Here is a 25,778-nt window from a genome sequence, read left to right as displayed (position 1 = left end):
TTAACCTACCCTTAAACCAACCCATACCACCACACTTGTCCCTATCCTTACCCGTATCATACCTCAGTAGCAGCAAAAGTGTTTTACAATACAACAGGAACACAATAATATGTTGTACTTATTTTTCAATGTAAGTACATAGTACTTAAAGCCACTTAATATAAAGTGGGACCAATCTTTCTGATAAATTTCATCCAGACTTCGACTGGTTTAGTTCAGGGCAGGTTCAGTGGACCAATCCCTCAAAGTAATGGCAGTTATGTTATTCAGCTTTGCCAGCATCAACTCTCTCGGCTTCAGAATAACCCTTTCCCAGAAAGGATGGCAACGTTTTCGCATTGCTTTCAAACATTGCAGCATCCCAATCATCCACTGCTGTAAATATACACACTGTATAAATAGAGGATCCTAGGATAATTTACCCCTTTATTAAGCACAGGGTGAGCTTGGGTGAGGGGAGGCTTTCTGCCTGCCCTGGCCAGTGGCCCCGTTCCTCTTGCACTGCGGTCACGTCAGCATTCCTGCGATAACTCTTCTCCATCTCCTCCCTCTTTCCTGACTACACTCCCCTCTGCCCATCGGCTGACCGCAGGGACTGTACAGTGTTAAATAGGTGTGTTTTGGACATAACAGTCTCTGTAGGGTCATGTCTTTTCCTTTAGAAATATAATTAGAATATATTAGAATTATCAGAGCACATCTCAATAAACGTATTGTATATTTAATAGCATTCTCAGCTTCCTGTATTTCAGTCTTTTGTCAATGTTCGACTCGAATTTTGATGAATTATGGTTGCAAATGCTGTGAAGGTCTCTTAAGATGCTATTATTATCAACACGGTATAGATGTATAGATGCCCTCACTATGCTGTGCATCACCTACTACTTCCTCACATTCCTCTTCCTTTTGTTTTTATAAACATGTCAGATCAGATACTTCCGATGTCCAGGTGTTTTTGAGGTGACAACTAATTCCTGTCTTTTAGCACTCAGCACACATGGTTTGAGGTGTTTCAGTGTGCACCTGGAAGTTTGCAATAAATGCAATACAACACATTTGCTATATTATAAAAAAATAGGTAGTTGTTAAAATTAATTACATTAAATAAATAAAAAAAATTGTGTAACCATCTATTGTGGCATCTGCTTGTAGTTAGCACAATGTTTAACACAGTTCTGATACAACAATCTTTAGATTACAGATAGCTTAACATATTGCTTAAGATTCAGTCTTACACAAGTATTACGCACTGCTCAGCTAACTAGCAGTGGTAGTAGTTATTGTTGAACTGTAGCTGTAATAATGAGCAGAGTAAAATGGGCAGCCAGAACATGATATTTAATATCATAAGCCAGAATATGATACATACGATATAGCCTTACATAACATAAAATGTTACTCTAGAAAAAGGATTTATGGAAACTAAAAGTAATGATAAATGACAATTATAATTAAGGTAAAATGTTATTGTATTTTTTGACATTATGATATTACAAGGGAAAAGCAATTGATTATAAACCCATGTTGCACCCAACAAGATTGTCTTTAAGACCTTAGTTTACAGAAGTTTAATAAAATTTAAAAACTAGTCTATAACCCAAAACATAATAATCATGAGATTTTTTTAAAAAAGGTACAGTAATTAAAGTTGTATTAGCATACATACAAATATATAGCCTAAGTTTTAGAGTTTTCAATTATAGGCATCAATAACATACATACAACAAAGGAACTGTGAGGAATACTAATGCAGATTTTGGTTGTATACATTGTCCATTTACATAAACTACCTTCATAATTACAATGCAAACAAAGCTGGTTGAAATTCTACAAGCTTGTCCTTTTAATATTAGATTACATCTTCATAAATTAGATTTAAAATGGTTACAATATTAAATTCAAACATAATAGATGATATTATGGTTCTTAGATAAAGGTAATACATTGTAAGAAAAGAATATGTAAAAAAAAAAAATAATAAAAGAAAAAGGTACTAGTTTTCTGCCAGGACATTAAGTTTACTGACATGTCATTTAAAACACAATGCAATGCAAAAAAAAAAAAAAATGAAATACAGATAAAAAAACAAAAAAACAGTCAACTATTAACTAACTATTAACCAACTATTAACTAATCTTAAATGAAAATGATGACACTTAATTCACAAACGGATTTCTTTTTTTCTCCATGTTGCAATGCAGTTTGCAGTTTTTTCCAGTCAAACTTTTTTCCAGTTTCCAGTTTTTCCATTTTTTTCCATCAGTCAGGTTCAGATATCTGTAAAACAGAGTTGATAATGTTTTTAATTAATTCACAATTATTCAATTTGTAGATGTAAATAATTAATTGTATCTGACCAAAACAATGACACAATTATCCTACTGATAAAAGAAAATGGTTCCAAAATGAACAAAGCCACTTTGCTATTTTCCCCATGTCTTGTAGCTCATAACCTCCTACATGGATTTAGCCTTTACCTCACAGAAAACCTCTCTATTTGATGGTAGACATGCACCTCAAATCTATTTATTTTATTTGCAAAAAAAAAAAAAAACCTGAAGGTGTTCTATGCCATGCTTTGTCAGTATGGTATAAATGCAGAGTTTAAATATTTAATAATATTTCAGAACACATATTTGGAGCCATTAATGGACCCACTCACATTCATTGAAAATTCATAAGCTTCGTGACCTCTTTAACCTGATTGCTCACAAAATGGCATGCAATGACATCTGTATTGAAAATTACAAATGACCACTCAATTATCAGTAGAAAGGGTGTTATCCAATTTAACAATACTTTTCTACAGGGTGCACAAACGCACAAGTGGACCATACACATTCAAATAGACTCATTAGGCTGAGCTGGCATATGTAAACTGAGCCTGAGATAACAATCTCCCAACCCCCCTAAATAGAGAAAGGAAAGCAAGCAGGTAGCTGGAAGACTGGACATTCCTTCAAGGATCTATCAAGGGGACTAATCTAAGAGTTCCAATCTTTTAAACTGAAGTGGAACCTCTAATTATATCAGAGCTGTTAGGGCAGGTTTGTAGATCCCGTTTACATTTCCATCCCAGAGCCATTTTCACCATAGATTTAAACCTAAGATACCCAACTAAACTTTAAATGTAACAGGTAGAGTGTAACACAGTTTTTTTAATTTCTTAAAATTCATGTATTGGAATATATCTGTATAATTTTAAGGTCACAAAGCCAAATTATCTTTGGATTTTTCTTTTGGAATTCTTTTAAAAGACTGTTGTTCCAAAAGTAAATGATTTAGTTCTCATATCTGCCTCCAGATCCAAGGCTGAGGTGACAGTTTAAGTGTCTTTCTTACAGCCTTTTGTCTGATTCCAGGTGTGGAAATTATGATTTGTGTGTCCCAAAATCCAAAAAGGTCATGTCCTGAAGGGATGTTTTTTTGAATATAGTTTCACATTTTACACAACATATTCATCATTCAGTTGTATCTGCAAAAATAATCTTTTCTGACAGGCCAACACGATCAACCGATAGTGAGCATCAATCAAAACCTTTTTATTCAGTTATTCAAAAGTTTATTTTTCCTAATTACCACTTTATCACACAATGTGACTTTCTATACAATGTGTTTTTATATTTCACGATTTCGACTTTGTCTCTTGTATATGACACTTTGTTTCTCATTTGCAATGTTATTGTAATTGTGACTTGTAATTCTGTATCTGGCAATGTGCTATTTTTAATTTTAACAGTTCACAATGACCATCTTTTTACTTTTTATCTTGAGTTGGAAACGGCTTACATACTATTTTCAAATAATAATGACAACTGAGCAAATAAATAATTGAGGATGCTTTTGCAAATGACTGAATAATATGGTATTGAAATAAATGACAATAAGGCTTCATGGCATAAGAACATGGCACAATACATGCATCATTCAATACAAAGCTGCCTTGTTGTGAACTCTTTTCTTCTACTAGGAGTTAAAAGGGTCTCAGTGGAGTCTGTCAATCCCACTCATAGGAATGTGTCTATGATGCCCAAGGCAGATACGGGCAGGTGAAGGAATTTATCTTTCAGCAGTGGCCTGATCACAGCCAGGCCTGTGAAGCCGCTGCTCTAGGACACTCACTGGGAATAGAAAACTGGAAGAGAGAGAATGTGCTATTGGATGCCCTTACTTTGAATTATATCTTTTCAGAGCCCCATCAGTCAAACATGTACTTGAAACAGTGTGTGAGGATGGTCAGCTGTAGGCTACTTATTTAAAAATAGCACAGGATATGACTGATTAAAGGAGTTGCTTTGTAGAGTTGTTTTTATTGTATGAATGTCGAGCCTGTTCTCATCCCAAGGCGCCATATACTGACTCTTTTGGCAATTCGTTCTGAAGTGTGAATCAAAAGCTGTTCTGAAGTGTGAATCAAAAGCTACCTTTTTCACTGCCCATGGATGAACATGTGAAGAATCAGTGGCTAGAGTTTATATTTACAACTAAACCAGACAAGTATACGCCAAACCTTGTGCTGTTCGTGTCATTCTAATGACAATTACAAACAAATGCTTCGGATCCGTGAGTCGGTTGATACTGAAGGAAGGTTCAGTACCAATTATTTGGATCAGCTTCCTCCTTCGAATCATAACCCTTAAATATTATTAATAATTGTTGCTTTTATGTGTTTTGTAGCTTGCTCAATAAGTATTTATGTGTGTTGTGTAAGTTACGCTCAGCACATCTTCTAGGTCTCCAATGTCATTTTTTTTTTAAATATGTGAAAGATAAGTCGTTGTTATTGGAGTTGTCATAAAGAATAGAGCAATACCTAGTACTGTAGTGCTTTATCAATATGTTTATGCGTTGGGCTAACACAAACTTTAGGTGTGTTCGACATCGGCTGTGGCTGGATGTAAGCTATCGGCGAGAGTTGCCGCGTGCAGGCAGGGAGGAGCTGCAAACGGAGACTTGAAGTCGGACACTTTCTGGTTCCCGTAGTGACCGCTCACGTGGTGTTTGCATTCTTTACCACAGCTGAAGTTAAATAAATGCAATATTTGCCAAATACACAGATATTTCAGAAACATTTTCATTCAATACTTTACTGCTTCATACAGCATGTTTGAATTGGAATAGAATTCAAAATATCAATGTAGTGGAGTCAACATGTTTTATTCAGTTTTATTTTGATAAACATGACACAATATAACATTGCGACTACATAAAAAGAGTGTTTACTGTTGTAAAAAACTGATTAGTGGAACTAAAGGTGTGAGAATAAACACGAAACGCACGTGATCATTGTCATGCTGTAAATCCGGCGAATCATGGAACAGATGTGACATCATCAGAGCTTGTGCAGCAGCTCTTGAGAAACTGCGCTGGCTGAGTCCTCTGGCTACTCTCGCAGTATTTGATAGCATACAGTACGTCACAGTCATGTGGAGTCAGCGCTGCATCAAGTCGGACAAAATTTCTAACCGGCATGCACTGCTTCAAGTCAGCCACCAATCGGTCTGCGCAGAGCTGCATGAACAAGCCTGTTAACTAATTAACTAACTAACTGATTGGGTCATCTGACCAATCACTGCAGTTTAGCGTCACACAAAGAAGGGGTTTGGAAAAATGAGTCATTGAATGATTCATTTTAGCCTAGATGCCAGCCCGAGCCCCGCCCACAACATTTTTTGGTCGAGAAGTTCGGTCTGGACTCGATCCATTGAGGAGTAATTATGATCAGTAAAAATTGATTTTAAACAACGCATTCTCACCCCAAGGCGTCACCTTTGACCATGCTTCAATATTTGACGTTTTAGGCGCCCTTTAGCGTCACTTACATGACGCGATTCTACGGCGTCATCTAACTGACGCTAAAGGAAAGCGTCAGTTAGAGGACGCGGTTAGGTTTAGGTGTGGGGTGGGGGTAGGGTACACGCGATCCTAGGGCGTCATCTTACTGACGCTAAAGGGCGCCTAAAGCGTCAGATATTGAAGCATGTCCAAATGCTTCCCAAGGCGTCAGTTAAGTGACGCCTTGGGGGTGAGAATGGGCTGTTTTAAAAGACGAACAGAGAACTGCAATCAAGGCATTTGTCAATCGTCAAGATGTGTTTGCCGTGCTTCCTACAGGATTCGGCAAAAGTTTAATTTATCAGCTGGCTCCGATTGTCGCTAAGAAGATGGGGCGCAATGAAAACCAAGTTTTCATTGTGGTTTCGCACCATAGACTGTAAAAAAAGATGGACGACGCCTCTTTGCTCTTTTCCATCAGAGAGAACTGAAGCCGCCAGTGTCTTGATGACGCTGACATCTTGGAACTTGAGTCTGCGCACTTGCGTGTTTCGGGACCGGTCATGCGCAGTCGTGAGCAGGAAGTAAAGCCGCGAAATCAAGGCCGCGCCCTCATTCTCGCTGAATCAAACGCAAGCACACGCCCCACACTTTCATTAAGTGTCCTCTGTCTGCTTCGTTCTTCTCCAATGATGTCTGCTGATTGCAGAACCTCGTTAAAATAAGGTAAATACAACTACTAACCACATAATCAACATTATTAAAAAAAAGTCCGCTGGTGCTTCAGTGACTACCTCGCACAGAGAACCTGTCAATTACAGCTGTCAATCATGATGTCAGAGCGCCGTTATTTTATCATCACATAACTAACTAAAAACAAACTTATTTTAAAAACGAACACTTGAAATTACATCAACGTAATAGAAACTACAGTAAATGACAGAAACTATCTTTGGAAAAAGGATATGTGAAGTGTAATTTAATTGTTTAGTTGGTCTCGCGTCCCATTGAATAACATGGGGAGGCGGGGGTTATTAGCTATACTAGGTCCGGTCACAGGGGGGGCGTTCGAGACGTTTTGGCTTCACTTTTGAGGGCTTGTGTGGCACGCTTATTTCGCACTCATGGAAGACCAAGTAAAAGAAGCAACCGAAATGGGCATCACGGCGATGCAACTCATGTCAAAGCTATCGCTGCATCAAACAATGGTGACGCTTTGTTATACTACTCGCACACCATAACCATACTTGTAGTCACTGTACCCCTTACACGCTATGTATTTTTTATATAAATTATTAGATGATGCTACTCATCATTTTGTATTTAAATCATCATTAAATACGTTATTAAAACATAATTTTGTCTCTCGGTCTCTTTTCTCTGAAGACTCAAATGAACACGCTTCTTCAGCCATGGTCTCTTTTGTCGTCTCTCCATTTATTAAAATCAGTCAAGTCGCGCTTTAACCGTATTATAAAGTTGAGACTGGTCCGGCAAATACGAGCAGATTTCTTGGCTTTATTGTCGAGATATAATCCTAAACGGAGAACTTGTTCGTATATACATTCACATTTTCTATTTCGTTCAAACATGTTTTTGCAGTACTCCGCAAATCCTTAAATTATTTTTGCAACACCGGCAAAGATTGTTAACACTCATTTTTCTTTTAAATAGTTTTTCCAGATGTGTGCAGTTCATTTCTGTTGACAACTATGATTCATACGTCACTTACTGCTCTGATAGGTCTATCCAATTCAGTGCAGAGTTGTTGTTTTTTTTGTTTTTTCCTGGTTTGATTAAGACACGCCTCATAATCAAAGCATAGAATATGAGTATGACGAAGTCAGGCTAGAATCATTTGGGAGTCGGTGAGCAAATCCGGTAAAAATAAATGCATATTATAAGACAACAAAAGTGTTTTTTTTTGTCATAGCATGCATGTAAAACTGTTATTTGGGACTACCAAAACAATATTTGGAACATTTTAAAGGCCATAATAGGTGCCCTTTAAAGGAGTAGTTCACTTTAAAAAAAAAACTTTTGCTGATAATTTAGTCATCCCCATGTCATCCAAGATACCCATGTCATTCTTTCTTCAGTCAAAAAAGAAATTAAGGTTTTTGATTAAGGTTCAAAATGAACAAATCTTTTCCCGAGTCAACTTATTCATTTCATTTGTTGAATCAACCAAATGACACGAAAAAAGTTCATTTTGATAAACGAGTTTGAACAGGAGAGTCACAAACGCGCATCACAGAACAGTGCAAGGCGACCATTTGAGCTTATAAAACTTAAACTTTATTTTTTTTAAATGAGCGATTGTTTCGCATGATAAGACCCTTATTCATCACCTGAAATCGTTTAAAGCCCTTTGAACAGTTTACAGTTTGCACTGAAACTGTCTTTTGGACCTTGATTTTGGACCTTTTATTTTGCTTTTGATTAGATTAACTTTTAAAGTAATAAAGTAGAAGTAGACATCAGGCTACCTTTTAAGCCTTTCAGTCCAGTAAAGTATATAAAGAGATTTTGGCGCTATAACATAATCTCATAAACAGCCGAAATCAAACAAATAACAATATATTTCATTTTAAGTGTTGTATATGAGGGGCTATGGAAGCTCTAAATCAGGGGTGTTCAATCCTGCCCTTGGAAGATCCTGCAGAATTTATAGCTCCAAGCCCAGTTACACACTGAACCATCTAATTAAGGTCTTATAAGGCATACAAACCAAAGCCACTGGAAGGCAAGCCTGCAACCTTTTGCCAAAAGAGCGTAACAGCCTAATGCAGGGAAGGAGACCAGGGGCTGTCTGTTTTTTTTTTTGTTTGTTTGTTTGTTTTGTGTGTGTGTGTGGATATCAATGGATGAGAGGCTTGACTACGCTGAATAAACAGCTTTTGTGAGGAGATAGGTAATGAATCGACAAACTGTTAGTTAAACTTCAACATGTTTTACACTAAATAATACTTTCGTTGGGAACTTTATGTAGATTTTACCATGATAAAAATCTTAGGACTCTGGTAGGACTCATTTATGGTATTATCACCACCAGCAAATATAGTTGTATTTAATAGGGGTTTTGTCATATTGAGTGATATTGTCTAAAGAAAATAAACAATATCATTTTTATTTTATTTTATTGGCTTTCAGTTTTTACCAATTATAATAAGACTTGAATGACTAGGCTGACATGCACTATGACGCTCGCTGATATAATGCATTTAAATGATTATAGAGAAAATTAACGATTTAATAATAAATATTGTTTAATGGAAAAAAATAACGATTTAATAATAAATATTGTTTAATGGAAAAAAATAAATACAATAATGTCTTCTCTCTATGGCTTCTAGGTTTCAACAAACAAATTAGACTTCAATTGTAATGATTGCAGTGTATGCCTAATAATGATATCAATAACACTGAGCATTTTACTTTAGGAAAATTGAGATTCAACATATGGAACTCAAATGCAGTGAAATGTTCCCTTCTGGGCACTTCTGTGTGACTAGACAAACGTGACCAGGCATCAGTGGTGGTCAAACTTGTGTCAGTTGTTCAGAACACCTGGTTTGTGTTTAATTGCTTGGGTTAAAGAATTTCATCATTGTTTGTGTTAGAATTTTTTTTCTACCTTGTAAACTTTTAACAAACAGTGTCTTCAGTGTTGTGAACCCACAATAAGAGAGCCTATACTTCCCAGAAAGGAAATTGACTTTGCTGAATACACACTAGAAATACCAAAAAGAAATAGCTATGTAAGTTGGTTTCCTGCTAGTTTCCTGATGTTTGTTTTTCACAGAATAGCTGTATTTCAGTAAAACTAATACTAAATAAATCAAATGAACTCCAAGAATGAAAGAAAACCCATAAAGTAATTGGAGATGGTTCCAAGAAACTCACAGGAAGCTTAAGATATACATGGAGTTGTATGTTTGCCATGAACTAATTATCACCTCACTCAAATTACTTCATTGCTTGTAAAGTCACCCAAGCAAATTTATCCTCACTGAAAGCGGCCATCATTAAATGTATGATGAGTAGCACAGGATGGATAAAAAAAGCTCAAGCGAAAGGACAGCTGGAGAAGGACAAAATATAGATGAACTTTTGAGTCTGACAGTCACTGTATGACAACAATGCAGAAAGCATCTTGTAACTGAAAACATTCTGCTTTTTTTAAAGTTTACATTTTGTTTTGTTTTTTTAGCTTTTGACATCGGCAATAAATTAATTATTAAAGGGATAGTTCACCCAAAAATGAAAATTATGTCATCATTTTCTCATCCTCAAATTGTTCCAAACCTGTATGAGTTTTGAGTTTGATTTTAAAGAATTTCAATAACCAAGCAGTTGATGGGATCCCATTGGCTTCCATGTTTTTTTTTGTTTTGTTTTTTTTCATACTATGGGGCCCATCAGCTGTTTGGTTACCAACATTCTTTAAAATATCCTCCTTTGTGTTTGAAACAAATTGAGGGTGAGTAAATGATAGCAGAGTTTTCATTTGTGGGTGAACTGTCCCTTTAAGTGAAAAAGAATGACCACAAATATAAAAGGTTGCATGGTCTTTGAACTGGTAGACAAGAATGAGCTTCAAGTTTTCTGCCTCCCAACTGTGGCAGAATAGAAGTCATTGGCTTCGGGGGGCTATTGCATTTCTTTTATCCCGTTCTACAAAAATAGCGGCAATGAAGGAAGGTGTGAGGATTTACAGGAAGATCAACAGAGACATTGATGGATATTCCCCACGTGAATAAAATGTAGGGTTGCTGGGTTAGTGTGGGACCTTCATAGGTGTGGTCTCAACATAAAAAAAAAAAACCTTTCATGACTTCTCACGGAGGGAGAATTGGAGAGGCTTTAGAAATATGAGAGGGGATGAAATATCTAAATATACGAACACACACTGCCAACAATCTAAACCCAAATTCTCCAGTCTTACCTTCTCAAATCTAATTGCTTAATGTTCTTGAATGTTCAACCCTTAAATGGTTATTTCACGTTTTAAATGGTCGTTGCACACCTTTAAAATAACAATTCACCCAAAATTAATAATTCACTCATGTTGTTTCAAAATCATAGACGTTTTATTTCTTCTGAGGAACAAGAGATAAAATATATAAAAAAATAACATCAAACCTGAAACCTCATTGGTTCTTGCGCGTCATATGACTTGACATCATTGGCACCAATTTGGTTTGATGTTGTTGATGGCGGGTCACCATATTTGATTTGAGCTTTGTATATATGGTTTGATCAATGATTTGATTTGTGAGTGAATACTAACTTCAATTTTTATTTGAAAAAAAAAGAAAAGAAAATTCAGATGACAAAAGGGTGAGTAAATGATTACAGATTTTTGATTTTTGGGTGCTTGACTTTTCTTGACTTGGTCTAAAGTGCAAAAAGGAAGTATTTAAAAACGGGAGTTGCAACATGTCCGACTTTGCAACATTGCCTTTTATGACTGTCCAAATGGATTTTTCACTTGCCTACAATACAGTCATCAGTGTTTGAGTACATACAAAAGCCAAACATGTGGTTAATCTAAACCATATTGTATCAATGTAACCATGGAAACAACAAATAACTGGTGCTAGACACCAACAAAAGAAACCCAGACTTCAATAAATGACCTATAAATGCTTCTCAGCACAGTTTCCTCACCAACACTTTCAGATATGGTGAAACAACATTTTTCCGCTCATGTTGCAATTACTGAGTAAAGGTTGTACAGTTGTGTGCACAACTTTACAACTAGGAAAAGATTATAAGAAATATTGCAAGGTTCAGCTCAAACCAAAAGGCACCACCTGGTACAGCTCTGAGTTTCTCTCACTCCCACTTATCCCAAGTTACACCTGGCCAGGTGATGTGATAACAACATCAAAATGCTGGTGGTCAATAACAGCATGCATACATACCCAAACACACATTAGTTCCACACCAAAGCACAGTGTCTAATACTGTTCAGGCCCAGGCGAGTGTTAGATTGTTATTGTAAATCTAGCATTGACTTGGTTTCTTTGTCATTAGACAGTATTGTACAGACCACTCCTAAAACGTTCTTTTTCTGTATTGTTTTTATCCAGATTCCATCAATGTCATGGACTGTTACTAACCATTTGTGGTTAATCTTTAGCTAGAGCATACTGTCAGCCACCAAGTTTTAATTTATCTCTGTTGAGTAGACAAAGCACCATAAAGTGAAAAAAGTGCACAGGTACAGGTGAAGCATTGACAAGAGCTCTATCAGCTCTCAAAACTTGGAAACAGAGCCTCCAACAATGACCGGAGAGCATATAAAAGCATGCTTGGGGCTCTGGCTAATTATACTGCTATATGAGCAGTCATGGTCATTAGCTGTTATCTATGGGGGTGGGAGAACATGACCTCTTTCAAGTTCATGTCTCCAACCTGCCCATCAGTTCCAAACCAGCTGGAATGAATGAGAGGTTTTCTGTCTGTTTCCTTCCTTTGATTCTTTCGCTTTTGCTGTTTTTTGAATGATGGGACTTTTCCTTATTGTCTGCTAATTATAGTTCATCTGTGTATAGCCTCTTTATGTTCAAATATGTCAACTTTTTAACTTTGTATGTATTTCTCTGTGTGTGTGTGTGTGTGTGCGTGTACTACTGTTTTTTTTTTAAAGAAATTAATACATTTATTCAGTAAGGATGCAATACCTGTATTGACAGTAAAGACAGTTATGTTAAAAACGTTTTCTATTTCATTTAAATACTGATCTTTTGAACTTTCTATTCATCAAAGAATAGAAGCTAGTGTTGCTCTGTTTGGGCATGCTTTATAGTTTCCTGGTTTATGACATCACCCCCCTCTGACGCCTTGTCACACCATTGGACTGATTTCAGACGTGCATCACGGCGCAATCACGTAGAGCGTTCCCACAACGTCAATCTATGCAGCGTCCTATTACCTCTTCGGGTAACCATTAATTTAAAAAAAAAAATACCAACCCCAAATGTTTACAACTATACATTGTATAATATATCATCATATTTATATTATAGATTTAAACATATGAAAATTCTTCTATATATTTAATCAAATATGAATTAAAATCTGTAATAATAGCCTATACAGTTGGGTCCAAAAAATCTAGATCAAAAAGGTCAAGAGACCACAAGAGGAAATGTTCCAATTTGTTTTTCATTACATTTTAAATAAGAAAATGTAATTTGCAGTAACAAAATTGAAAAATTGATTTTCACTATTGGTCTCAGACTTTTGAAAATTGAAGCTGAAATTTTTAAGAATGTCTTAGTTGGCTATCTTGTACTGAAATGCTGATGAGTGTCTCTCATCAGCTGTTAACAGAGAAACAACTTTTCCTGGAAGCTGCAAACAGATACAATGCTGCTGGGGCACAGGTGTGCAAAAAACTCCCTGACAGGGGGAATTAAAACTGTGGGTTTTTTTTTCTCTCAAGTGATAAGATGAGACCTGGAGTGGTGTCTGCGATTGAGCTCAGTGGATATGATGGAATGAGAGATGGAATGCTCTATACATGCATTTATGTGTGAATAGCAAAAGCATCTTGATTGGAATGACCATATAAATCATGATATAAATGTGTGTTTTTAGTAAGAATAATCATCTATATATTATGTTTTTCTTCTTCTTCTTCTTCTTCTTTTTGGGAACTTGCCTAAAAAATCCAGTGTTTTAAGATACCAGAAGTATTTATTTTACATCTCTAATGGAGCACAGCACTGTCTCTACTGGAAAACATTTATCTTTGTAAAATGTTGTGAATGTGCTGATTTATTTTAAAGTAGACCATCAAGCGAGATGTAAGTGAATTTATGCACTCATGCCATTGACTGAAACAAAAAGATGGAGTGGTAATAGAGAGAGATATAAGAATATTATCCCATGTATAAGAATATCCAAACAACTCAATAATCTCATCTATAGTTCTATAGTATATTTGTTCTATTTGTTTTGTAGTATAGCCTACATTTTCTCTGTTAAATGTATATGTTAAAATTCTGTCTTTAATATGTCATTCCAAACCTGTGAGACTTTCTTTAATTTTTGGAACCCAAATTATTCTGAGAGCTTTCTGTCCTTCCATTGTCAGCTACACGATTGCCACTTTGAGACTTCAATAAGTTCATAAAGAAATTGTAAAACTAATCCTTATGAATTGTGTGATTTAGTCCACATTTTCTAAAGAAACACGATCGCTTTATATGATGAGCATTGAATTTAGGCTTTTTTTACAATCACACCGGTGTGATCAGTCTTGGCTGGTCCCTGCGATCACACCGGTGTGATTAGAACGTTCAGTGCTACACGTCAGCAACTGCTAAATTCAAACTTGCTCTCGCGTGCTGGCTGGCGCTAAGCCAGAGACGGATGCACTCAGAGCTGTCATATAACACAACTATTGAGTGTTTTCAATGTTTATTTTAGGTTTCAGACATTTAAATACACATAAGTACTAGCAAAACAATGATTTTGAATTTGTAAAATACACACTGATATCTATGGAAGCGGCAATAATCCTTTCAGTTATAATAAGACAACCACACGTTTTATTCATATCAGATACACATTGTGTAAGTAGCTTTACATTTGACCCTATTCTTCTCTCAGTTCACCAGCCACTTACTATCATGTATTTCGTGAGAAGTGAAGGAATTGACGTTGTAAATCCAACAGTTCTGATTCTCTGAACTGAAAAAGAAACTAAAATGGCACCGCCCGTTGTGCATACAGCTCAACTAACGCGATCGTTATAAAGATGTTTAAACAACAAAACCCATCCACTTGCACATATTTGACAATCGGAATATCTGTGTTTTCATGTTATAGCTAATACATTTTTGAATATTTTTAATAAAAAAGGAAAAATGACACAAAAGCAGATCATCCTTCATTCAACGCCGTGTTTTGGTTGTGCTGTGTCACGTGACAAGCAATGACGCGTCACCATGGAAACATTAAAGTGGCAAGTTCTAAATAACGGTCGCCTTGAAAAACTCACGCTGGGGGGTCAGTTAGAATATTTTAAACTTACGTGTGAAAGGGTTAAATTCACATATAAACATTCACTTGACGTGCGAGAACCAATGAGCTTCATTCTTGTGTTTAACACAGCGCATTTGAGCTTCTGCAAGAGGTTCTTGCGTGTCAAGCAGGTTTGGTTGAGCTTCTGTGTTTAATGCAACTTGGAAACTATTTCAACTTAATAAAACCATTTACAAATCATTTGGATGGTTAGAAAAAAGGTAACTTTTCCTACTCTCCCCCATCGTTCCTGTCACAGTATACAAATACATTGTTTCCTTCTCGTCTTGTGTTTGTTGTTGTGTATGTGAATGAGTGTCATTGTCTGATCTGCGTCAGCTGATCGTGGTCACATCTTCAGCTGCAATCAATCTCCTAACCCTTTATATACTAACCGTTACCTTATCCGCTTTGTCAGATCGTTGTTTGATGTCTCCTGTGTCGGTGTTCCAGTCTTGTGCTTCAGTGTTCCTGTTCTGTGTTCTCTGTGGAGATTGTTCTGTGTTTTTGGATTACCATCACATTTCACTGGTTCACTTCATCACTGCACCTGCTGTCTGGGTCTGACCATCAAAGTCCCTGCGCCATCCATCTTCACTCTCCTGTTTGGACTTTTGTGCTTCCACATAATAAACTGAGCTACTTGCATTTGCTTCCTGTCTTCTATTATGACAGAACGATCTGACCAAGCAATGGAAGCTGCGAGTGTCTCATCGGCATCACTAGAGGAATTTGTTCACCATAGCATCCGCCGGATGGATTCTCAGGAGAGAAATTTGAATGATACGGGTTGCGCTGTCTGGTCCCTGTTGGCGCAGGTGTCCGAGCTCACCCAGTAAATCCAACACTTGCGAGCTCCCACTGCTTCGCCCACAACAGCCGTTCCCCCCACATCACCACAGGACTCTCCCCAGTCTGAGCCCCGTCTACCAGTTCCTGAGTCTTATTCTGGTGAGCCTACTTACTGTAGAGTGTTTCTAACTAGATGCTGCATGCATTTCGCCCTCCAACCCAGGACTTTCAGCACAGAGCTGGCCAAGTTCGCATTTGTGCTGACTTTGCTGACTGGGAGAGCGGCACTACGGGGAATGGCGGTGTGGGAGAACCAAGACCCATGCTGAGCCTCGTTCCAGACACTCTCCACCGACATGAGGCAGGTTTTCGATCGGGTTGTTCCCGGGAGAGGGGCGGCCGGAGTACTGGCCGATCTGCGTCAAGGAGAGAGATCGGTTTCAGAGATCGGTTTCAATCAAATTCCGGACCCTAGTGACATAGTGTCAATGGAACGAGGAGGCACAGTGGGACATGTTCCTGCACGGGTTGGCTGACTGCATCCAAAGACTTCCTGGACCTCCCAACTTCACTCAACGGACCCATTGAGTTGGCCCTATGGGTGAACGGGGCGGGTCACGTCTACCCACACACTTGGAGGAGCCAAGGGTCCAAGGTTCAGTGGCAGGGATGTGTTCAGCGCCGTCTACAATCCCGAACCCATGCAGGTAGTGTGAGCTTGGCTTTCCCTGGAGGAGAGGGAGAGGCGTAGATCCCAGGGCCTTTGCCTCTATTGCTGAGGGGCGGACTACTACACCTACAGTACAACTGCCCGATAAAAGGCCAAGCCCGGTAAGTATGAGGCTACTACCAGGTGGGATCTCTGCCGAGAAGACCTCAACCACATCTACGCTCCTCCCGGTAAGACTAGGATAGTCAGTCCACACCCACGACTGTAAAACACTTATGGACTCCTGGGCTGAGAGTAAATTCATGGACCACACATTTGCACACAAGTTTCAGATCCCTCTCAAACCTCTCACAAAAGATTGCAGTACGCACACTCAACGGTCAAGAACTCCACACCATTTAATTTACCACTGAAGACATCAGCCTAATCACATCAGGCAACCACTCTGAGACTCTTTTTTTTACATATATTCTGGATTCACCCCTTACACCCATCGTTCTCAGGCACCCCTGGCTCATCCGTCACAACCCTCGAGTGGACCCGCAAAGTACCCATGTGCCCGCAAAGTACCTCGACCTGAAGGAGGTGTTCGGTAAGTATTGTGCTGCTTCTCTTCCTCCGCATCCATCCCTATGACTGTGCCATAGATTTACTGCCAGGTAAGTCTCCGCCTAAGGGCAAGTTAACTTCAGTCAACTAGCCGCACCTCTGACTGCCTTGACCTCCCCCAGGACTTCATTCACGTGGTCAGACACAGCTGAAGCTTTGTTTACTGAACTGAAAGGCTGCTTTGTTTCAGCCCCCATCCTTATTGCCCCTGATCCTTTACATCAGTTTGTGGTGGAGGTCAGAGGTGGGGGTAAGCGCACTGCTATCCCAACGCTCTTCTGCAGACGACAAGATACATCCCTGCATGTTTTTTTGTCTCATCGTTTATCCCCAGCCGAAAGTAATTACGACATTGGTTACAGGGAGTTGTTGCCAGTCAAGTTAGTGTTGGAGGAATGGCGTCACTGGTTAGAGGGGTTAGGGGTACCTTTTATCCTCTGAATTGATGACAAGAACTTAGAATACATCAGAAATGAAAGCTTTAGCATAAGTTCTGCCAGGAAGACTTAATTACCGCGTCACTTGTTACCTTCAGGTTATCCAATCACATTTTTATTCTTGTCATATAAAAGATCGGTACTTAAACATGTTTGAGTTCGCAGATGCCGACGCGACAACAACCTCCACCCTCCCCACCACCACCAGGATGGTCCCGTCTATACTTCCCTGGGGGGTCGGCTGCGCCCCTTCAGACAGGAAATGCTGATCCGCTACCCTCGGATTACGATCTATGGATGGGGCCTACGCCAAAGAACTTTGCTTGGTTTGTGCCACTGGTAAGACTTCAAATTGAGCCCCAGATGGGTTACATCTACCACTGCCTGTCCCTTCGAGACCCTGGTGATATCACACTAGATTTTATCACCGCCCTCCCAGGGTAACACAGTCGTTTTTACCAGTTCTCGAAGGCGGACCAGTTCTCGAAGGCGGCTCACTTTATTTCCTTTCCCAAATTACCTTGACAGTCGTAGATCATGTCTATCGCTTACATTGCCACCCCAGTTTGTGTCCAAATTTTGGCGAAAGTTTTGTAAGTTACTGGGAGCGACTGTTAGTCAGTTAGTTTGTTGTGTTCGGGGTTTCATCCCCAGATCAATGGCCAAACCGAGAGAGCCAACCAGGATCTGGAGAGGGTGTTGTGATGTTTGGTTTCCAAGAATCCTGCCTTATGGAGCCAACAACTGTCCATGGTGGAGTACGCTCACAACGCATTACCAGTGTCGCCCACGGGTCTATCTCCGTTTGAGTGTAGCTTTGGTTACCAGCCATCAATTTTTCCCAGAGGTGTCACTGCACTTGGACTAGAGCCTGTGACACTCTACTCTGGTGCAAGTGGGGGAGTGCACCAAAGCTAAGGCCGATCGCCACTGGTCAAAGCCTCCCATATACTGTATGTTGTTGGTCAGAAAGTGTGGCTTTCAACAAGGAACATTCCTTTCCGCTCTGTTTCTAATAAACGTGCTCCCAAATGTATTGGCCTGTTCACTGTCACCAAGATCATTAGCCCAGTGGCAGTTCACCTCAACTTGCCTCCGGCATACAGGAGGATTCATCCCGTCTTTCACATATATAAAGTTAAACCCGTATTCTCGCCATCCGCCATTAATTACCATCACGTTTCACTGGTTCACTTCATCACTGCACCTGCTGTCTGGATCTGACCATCGAACTCCCTGCACCACCCGTATTCACTCTCCTGTCTGGACTTTTATGCTTTATGCTTTTTTATGATTTATGCTTCCTGTCTTCAATTATGACAGTTCCCAGGTGGAAAACCATCTTGCAACATGGAGACTAAAGTCCCGTTAAATTGGAAATAGGAAGTGTTGTGAGAAACGAGAACGAGTGAGAAACACAAACTGCTTTATGGCAATTCGACATAATTTTATGAAACTATGTATGATGTATTACACGCCTCAGTAGACATAGCTCCACACGATAAAGTTAGCCAGCTCCGATAATAACAAATGCACATAAGTAATCGGTAAAAAGGGGGAGGAGGGTGTCGTTTGTGTGTGTGAAATATACCCCCCACAGCTGTAGGGGGAGCTCGATGAGAAAACATGCGACTACAAAAATGAAAATCAGCGAAGAAATGGCTAGAGTTGCCAAGTTACCCTTGAACTATGAAAAAAAGTCTAAAATCCTAAATTCAGTCTGTTCATTATATAAAGTGATTGTATCTCTTCCGGAAATTTAGTCTAAACAATTGATTCATATCGATTAGTTTTATGAAGCGTTAAAGTGGTAGTTGCATAGCTGTCTATGAAGGGGACCGTAAGACCTTCATTTTTTATTAAAGAAAAACTAAAGTCTTATGGGTTTGGATGGAGTGACATGATGGTAAGTAATTAATGACATAATTTTAATTTTGAGTGAACTATCCCTTTAATCTTATGGTATAAAGATCATATCTCAGTCCACAAAACATGGACAGTGTAACTGACATTAAAAAAAGTTCTCACATTTCCACTAACCTTTAGCGCTTGTATCGTTGCTGTTGTTTTCATTGAGAACATCATCTAAGGATTCCATTGAAGTCTTGGTGGAAATCGTAGGTTCTACATCAGATATATCCACTACAGTCATCTCCTTTGTTTTGTCCTTTGGGACTTTGGCCTGAGTCTGTTGGTTTTCTTGATTAACATCAACCGATTCTGTAGGGAAAATGTATTTTAATATGTTTTTGGCAATGATTCTTATAATGGTTCTCAATTATTTCTAAAAGAATGATGTGTCACACAATCAAGTTTAAAGTACATAATTGTTCGGGATGTTCGCTAACTGTATACTTCTGAAACAATATTTTGAACTTCATTTTACCCCTAGGCAAAGAACAAAAAAGTTGTAAAACTCCACTGTGAGTAGCTATATCGGGACCTTTAATTCATCATTGTAAAAATAGTCACGTACAAGTGCCTTAAGATCAGTTCAGATAAAGAGCTAAATTAATATTCACAAAATGTCTGTTCACACCAACTTAATGAAAACCAAAAGGAACTAAAACACATTAAATTAAATTAGAACTAGAACTAAAAAAAAAACTATTTAAGCTGTACTATTGAGTATTTGTTTCCCAAAAAATCTACTACTCTACTACTCTAAAAACAAAACTACACAAGAAACACCTGGATGTCTGGCCTTAGTGGTCTTAAACCTTTTGTGTTCCTATCATTTTCAGTGCAGTAAATCTTGAAAATTAGCAGTTTTAGAAATGAGCAGGTGGTAGAAACAGAGCCTTATGACTGGAAAGTCAGTATTTACTAGATGAAGGGGCATCGTAAAACCATTATCAACTATGTAATTTCAATGCACTTCTGTTATATTTTTTACTCCATGGTCATTTTCTATCCCTCTCTCATTGTTTCTCACTCACTCACACTGGTTGATTTACACCTGGAGATGGTTTTAGATTAATAAAGCCACTAAAGCCAGGAAATGGATTGAGATCCATTAGTTCCTAAAATGGAGCCTGTGGAGATTATCAATGAAAGGCAGTAATTATTTGGTGGGAAAAGAACCATGATTACAGGGGGGTGAAGAGAAACTAGGAAGTATTGCTGTGCTGTTAAGCAATTCCAATTGCTTGCTGTAGGTAAATAGCCCCACTACCCTCTTTTGTTAGTTGTGCTTGTTACTTTTATTTTGTCGTTTTGTCTAGTATTTTACAAGGTGTTCACAACCTAATCCATAAACGCAAGTACAGGTTAAATTGTAACTGGCCTAAAATTAATCAGTTCGATATAAAGGGGTAGAAACGAGGAGCCTGCCTGCGTTTGTTTTAAATGTACTAATATAAATTCACAGATTTTTTTTTTAATTCATGGAATATTAAATAAATAAATGTTTTTAATAAAATATATTTAATAAAAGCATACCATGTTGGGTCACTTTGAACCCCAATACATTAATGATCATGTGTATCTCTGCTGCTGAAAAAATGACAATGCCGTTATTAGGGGAACTTCTAAGGTTCCTCAAACTGCTAGACAAATAGTGTCATTTCCTGTTGCAAAAGTTATTAGGGTGTAACACAGCTGTCATTATTTCCAGTAAACTGCTGTCACCTTTACTCTTCGATTTTCAATAGATTGTTTGGGAAAGAGCCAAAATCTAAACACATGCACAATAACAAATTAAAATATTTACATTTACATTACCAAACAGAAATATGTAAAAGAAATTACATTTTAACCATCTGTATTACTTTTCATTACCTCTTTTGATTAACTGAATGAACATGGCAGTAGATTAATAAAAAAGCATTTCAAGCCCACATCAAGCAGTATTCCTTATATTCCAATGAGCAAACCCAGACAGCCAAAGTCATCTTATTTCTGTTATGGGTCTTCCAGATGGTATGGATCAGACACAAAGACCAGTTGCCTCTGGTCAAAAGTGGTAATTTCCTAACTGCTAAAGCATTGAAACATGTCCAAGCAGGCTCACTTCTTCAGATAATGGTTGCTGGAAGAGACTATAATATCATTCAAGATAAATAAGTTTTGTTCAGAGCTAGAACTTTCACATCTATTTGCTCTTTCAATTTTTTTTTTTTTTTATTGTATATCAGAATTGTGCACATATATTCTTACAAAGCTGCACAACCATTGAAGTTGAAGTTTCGTGGAAATTGCAAGGGTTTAATCCTTTGGACGTTCATGGATTTTACATGAAGGGAGTACGTTCAAGAAGCTGGCCCTAATTTGATAATGCCGTTTTTTTCCACCACTGTTTTGTCATTGGTGTAAAATGTACTGAGTAGAGAGTACAGATATTTACTCTTATCTTAGAAGTCCATCCAGTGGAGCTCTCTGTTATTGCAACTAGTATTCTTTTTCTTCAGGTTTCTAGTCACCAGTTTTACTTTACTAAAAGAACCCCTGGGATAATGGACAAAACCCTATTTTTTGCTGTAGAATAAAGCATATTAGGCGTGCATTTTGGAGTTTAGTACAGTAGTCCAGATAGTTTAGGAACTTTCAGTACAGTTGGGGTCAGTAAGACACATGATACCTCAGAAAACATTCTGATATGGTAATATGGGGCTTTTTTATTATCAATGCATTTAACATTTGTGTGGAAACCATGATATTTATATATTTCTCAGGATTATTTGATGAACAAAACATTTATTTGAAAAATTGTATTCATCCTTACTGAATAAAATAATTACTTTCTTTAAAAAAATGACTGACCCCAAACTTTAGAATGATAGTACTTATATAATTACATTTGATTTATTAATTTAATATCAAAGATTCACTTTTGCAGTTTACTTCGGTTCAGAAACATGGAAGCTTTACACACACACACACACACACACATCATGTTGCAGACACACACACACACACACACACACACACACACACACACACACACACACACACACACACACACACACACACACACACACACACACACACACACACAACACTTGTTTCAATAGTGATTTCATTGATTTACCTTTTAAAATCATAATGTATGAAACCACTACATACATTTTGTGGTGAAATTAATTTTAGCTATAATGCATCTCTCAAGATGAAGTGATTACCTTTCCCTTCCTCAGGCTTTTCTGCTTCCTTCACAGTTTCAAGGTTCTTTAATGGCTCAGTGGACTCGACAGGAGTAAATGTTTGCATATCTTTGGGAACAGTTATAGCACAAGGTCAGTATAGTTAGAGAAATCCCTGAGTTAGGAGTTAGGAAAATCTGGTACCTTTGTCTAATGTGGTGTCAAACACCTCTACATCCACTGTGCTTAGTGGGATCTGAGCATCTTCCTGTTTTGGATGCAAGTCAACTGAGAACTTCTGCATTAGACAAAGATTAGTATTTAGTTCATATACCCAATGTAATAATTATAAAATATCAAATGTACAGGAAACCATCAAATGTAATGCTATTAAATGCTATTATTGGTTTCCCAATAAAATATAAATTAAAAAAAAAAATCTCTTACCCTGGACTTCTTTTGAAGACAACAATAAATTACTACCCCAGATATGCACACAACAACAATAATCAGAATAATTATGTAAGCTGTTGAAAAAAAATAATAATAAATAAATAAAACAGTAAGAATAGTCAAGAACAACAATTAAACCAATTAAAAATAAACAAAGCTTAAATAAAACATGAACTGACAATAAATAGAAAAAATCACTCACTTGCCCCATGGCTTTGCTCATTTTTTTGTGGTTGAGTTGCTGTAATAATAAAAATAACAATAAAAATAAGGTGAATAGGTGAATGACCAATTTATGCTCTAATTTTGGACTGTTATTCAGCAGACTTTTGTTCCTACAGTTTTTTGCTTGCTGTAGGTAATTGATATAAATCATTTATTTTTTACCAGTGATGACAGTTTTATAACTTTGCTAAGCCACACGACACGCTTCCTTCCTGTGTAGGAATGACTCAGGCTCAGGTTACAATTGGATATTAAAACAAATTCCTCACATTGCTCGTTTGTGCAAAATAAAACAGTATTTTCTAACTTACTGGTTGTTTTTATGGTTGTGCTTTTCATCTCTTTTGTGCTGGGTGTTGGAACATTCTCTTGAGGATCGCCTGTGGTGTCATTGTTGGTCTGTGGATTTTCTGAAGGATCAGTAGGTAAATCTATTGGCCAAAAAGAAGGCAAAAAAGATACCCAAATGTGACCTTATTTTAGTTAGAGGTTCAATGCAACAAGCGACACTACAGGTTTCCCACCAATCCTACAATGATGACATTAGGTGTGTAGACACATGAATAAAATCAAATCAAGCAAAAATAAAAAAGCTACCTGATTTGTAATCTGACATATTCACATCCGTGGTGCTTGACAGTATGACAGTGGAGTTGGGAGGGAATGAAGTGGTTAAGTTGTTCAGAATGTCCACTGAGGTTTCATTTAGTATGGTGGTGTTGTCGATAGACATTGAAAGAGCAGTGTTGGCTTCTGTGCTGGTTATCATGGTTGTGGCCTCATTTTCAACAGCAAGAACAAGTAAGGCACCTGCATTGTACCAGAAAAAGGTCAGGTAATGAGGAACAGAACTATTTCATTCACACATTATGGAATCAATAAATTACAATTACAACAGTAGCTGGATGAACAGTGGAAAGCAAATTGCTACCCTTGCTACCCAACAAGAAATAGAAAATAGACTGTCAATTACATAACTAAGTTTAATCTTAATTAAGTATCCTCCTTTACTTGTTTTCAATTAGCTATTTGCTCAGATTTAGCAGTTACACAAATGTTTTAAAAATACACATCTTTAAACAAACATACCAATGAGGAGATGAAGTGATGTGGAGCACATTTTCAGAGAAGGTAGAATCTAGTCAAGTGAGTGTTCCTTCCTCAGGACAGCAAGTACTCAGTCTGAAACCGCATAACTTCCACTTCTATGACCAGCACAGGATGCAGCAAACAGTTGCCTAAAACAGGCACATAAGGAACTTGTGCACTTTTGTAAAGCCCCATTTGCTACATTTGCATTATTCATCTTATTAAAATACGTACTGTAGGTATTCTAACGTCTATAGTTTTGACGTTATATGATCTATTGTTTGCAGTAAAGCAAAAAAGGGAAATACATCTGTGGAGGGAACATGTGGTGCACTGGTTAAGCGAGTGGATCTGTAATTTCTCTCTGAAGTAATTTCATCATAGATGTTTCTCTTTCTCAATTTAACAGCAGTCATTTCTACAATACAATTCTATGGGATAACAGAACTTATGATTCACTTCAATACATTTTATTTTGCTGGGAATCTTTTGCTATAGAAATAACCAGTATTTTACTAAATTAATGAATTAATAATAATATGTTTTATTTATTTAGCGCCTTTCAAAAACCCAAGGACACTTTACATAATATTGACAGTTACTAATATAATCAGGATATAACAACATGAATAGGCAGACAGACAGTGATCATATTACATACAGTACGAAAGAAAACCAGTAAGCCATGCATGGATCTGAAATTTAAAGTATATGATCAGTTGACAGATCGTAGTGTAAATAAATAACTTTTGACTTTTAAAGTCTGGAGGGAGGAGAGAGCGTGGAGGTGTTGTGGGAGTTTGTTCAAAAGATTAGGAGCTGAAATGCTGAATGCCATTAACAGTAGAAAGTTTAAACTTAGAAACTGCAAGCAAATTTTCAGAACTTGATCTCAGCGTACGGGCAGGGACATAAGGGTGTATTAATTCTGAAAGGTAACAAGGTGCTAAATCGCAGTGTTGTAGTCGAGACCACCTCACTCGAGTCCGAGTCGACACCGAGACCAGAGAGAGTCGAGTCCGAGTCAAGACCGAGTCGAGTCCGAGACCAGAGACGGTCGAGTCCGAGTCGAGACCGAGACCAGTGAGGTTTGATTACCTAATTTACTTCTATTTACTTAGAGAAATCCTTTTTTTTTTTTTTTTTACTGAATTTACTTAGAGTTTAAAAAATATGATCAGTTTAGGGTAAATAGGCCACATAGTAGGTGGTGTTAAAAGTAATTTTATTACAATTTGTCATGCGCAGTTGCGCACTAGAAAATCAACAATCACTGGGCGTGTCAATCAATTTAAAGAAATATTTTATTAACATACATTAATAATCATGAAAAATATTTTTAATTGAACTCGAGTGGACTTGGGAATAATTCCGAGTCCTAAAAAAAAAAAATGTTCGAGTACGAGTCAATTCCGAGTCCAAATGGACACGAGTCCATGACAAGACCAAGACCATTAAAATATGGTCTCGAGACCGAGTCCGAGACGAGTCTGAGTCTCGAGTACTACAACACTGCTAAATCGGTGCCGCACGCATCACAAAGTGCAGCCTCGTATCAGTCAGGCTATGTAAGTCTCGTGCCCGCTCGCAAGTGCTCATGCTTAC

At 37.8% G+C, this 25,778-nt stretch overlaps 1 protein-coding gene across 1 annotated transcript; it reads right to left on the bottom strand.

Annotated features, from left to right (window-relative positions):
- Positions 1–1,317: 1,317 nt before the first annotated feature.
- On the bottom strand, positions 1,318–24,314 carry LOC120461398 (uncharacterized). Its single transcript, XM_039649565.2, has 9 exons — positions 24,174–24,314; positions 23,682–23,894; positions 23,396–23,515; positions 23,062–23,100; positions 22,854–22,933; positions 22,611–22,704; positions 22,446–22,535; positions 19,366–19,545; positions 1,318–2,277 (listed from the first exon to the last, which is right to left on the bottom strand). The coding sequence occupies exons 1-9, from the start codon at positions 24,202–24,204 to the stop codon at positions 2,270–2,272; spliced, it is 855 nt and encodes a 284-aa protein (XP_039505499.2). The 5' UTR covers positions 24,205–24,314; the 3' UTR covers positions 1,318–2,269.
- Between the last annotated feature and the right edge of the window lie 1,464 nt (positions 24,315–25,778).

The sequence above is a fragment of the Pimephales promelas genome, chromosome 6 (genome assembly GCF_988280905.1).
Source record: "Pimephales promelas chromosome 6, fPimPro1.hap1.1, whole genome shotgun sequence".
Taxonomy (NCBI): domain Eukaryota; kingdom Metazoa; phylum Chordata; class Actinopteri; order Cypriniformes; family Leuciscidae; genus Pimephales; species Pimephales promelas.
The sequence above is the reverse complement of the archived record's forward strand: the minus strand, read 5'-3'. Positions and strand labels throughout refer to the sequence as shown.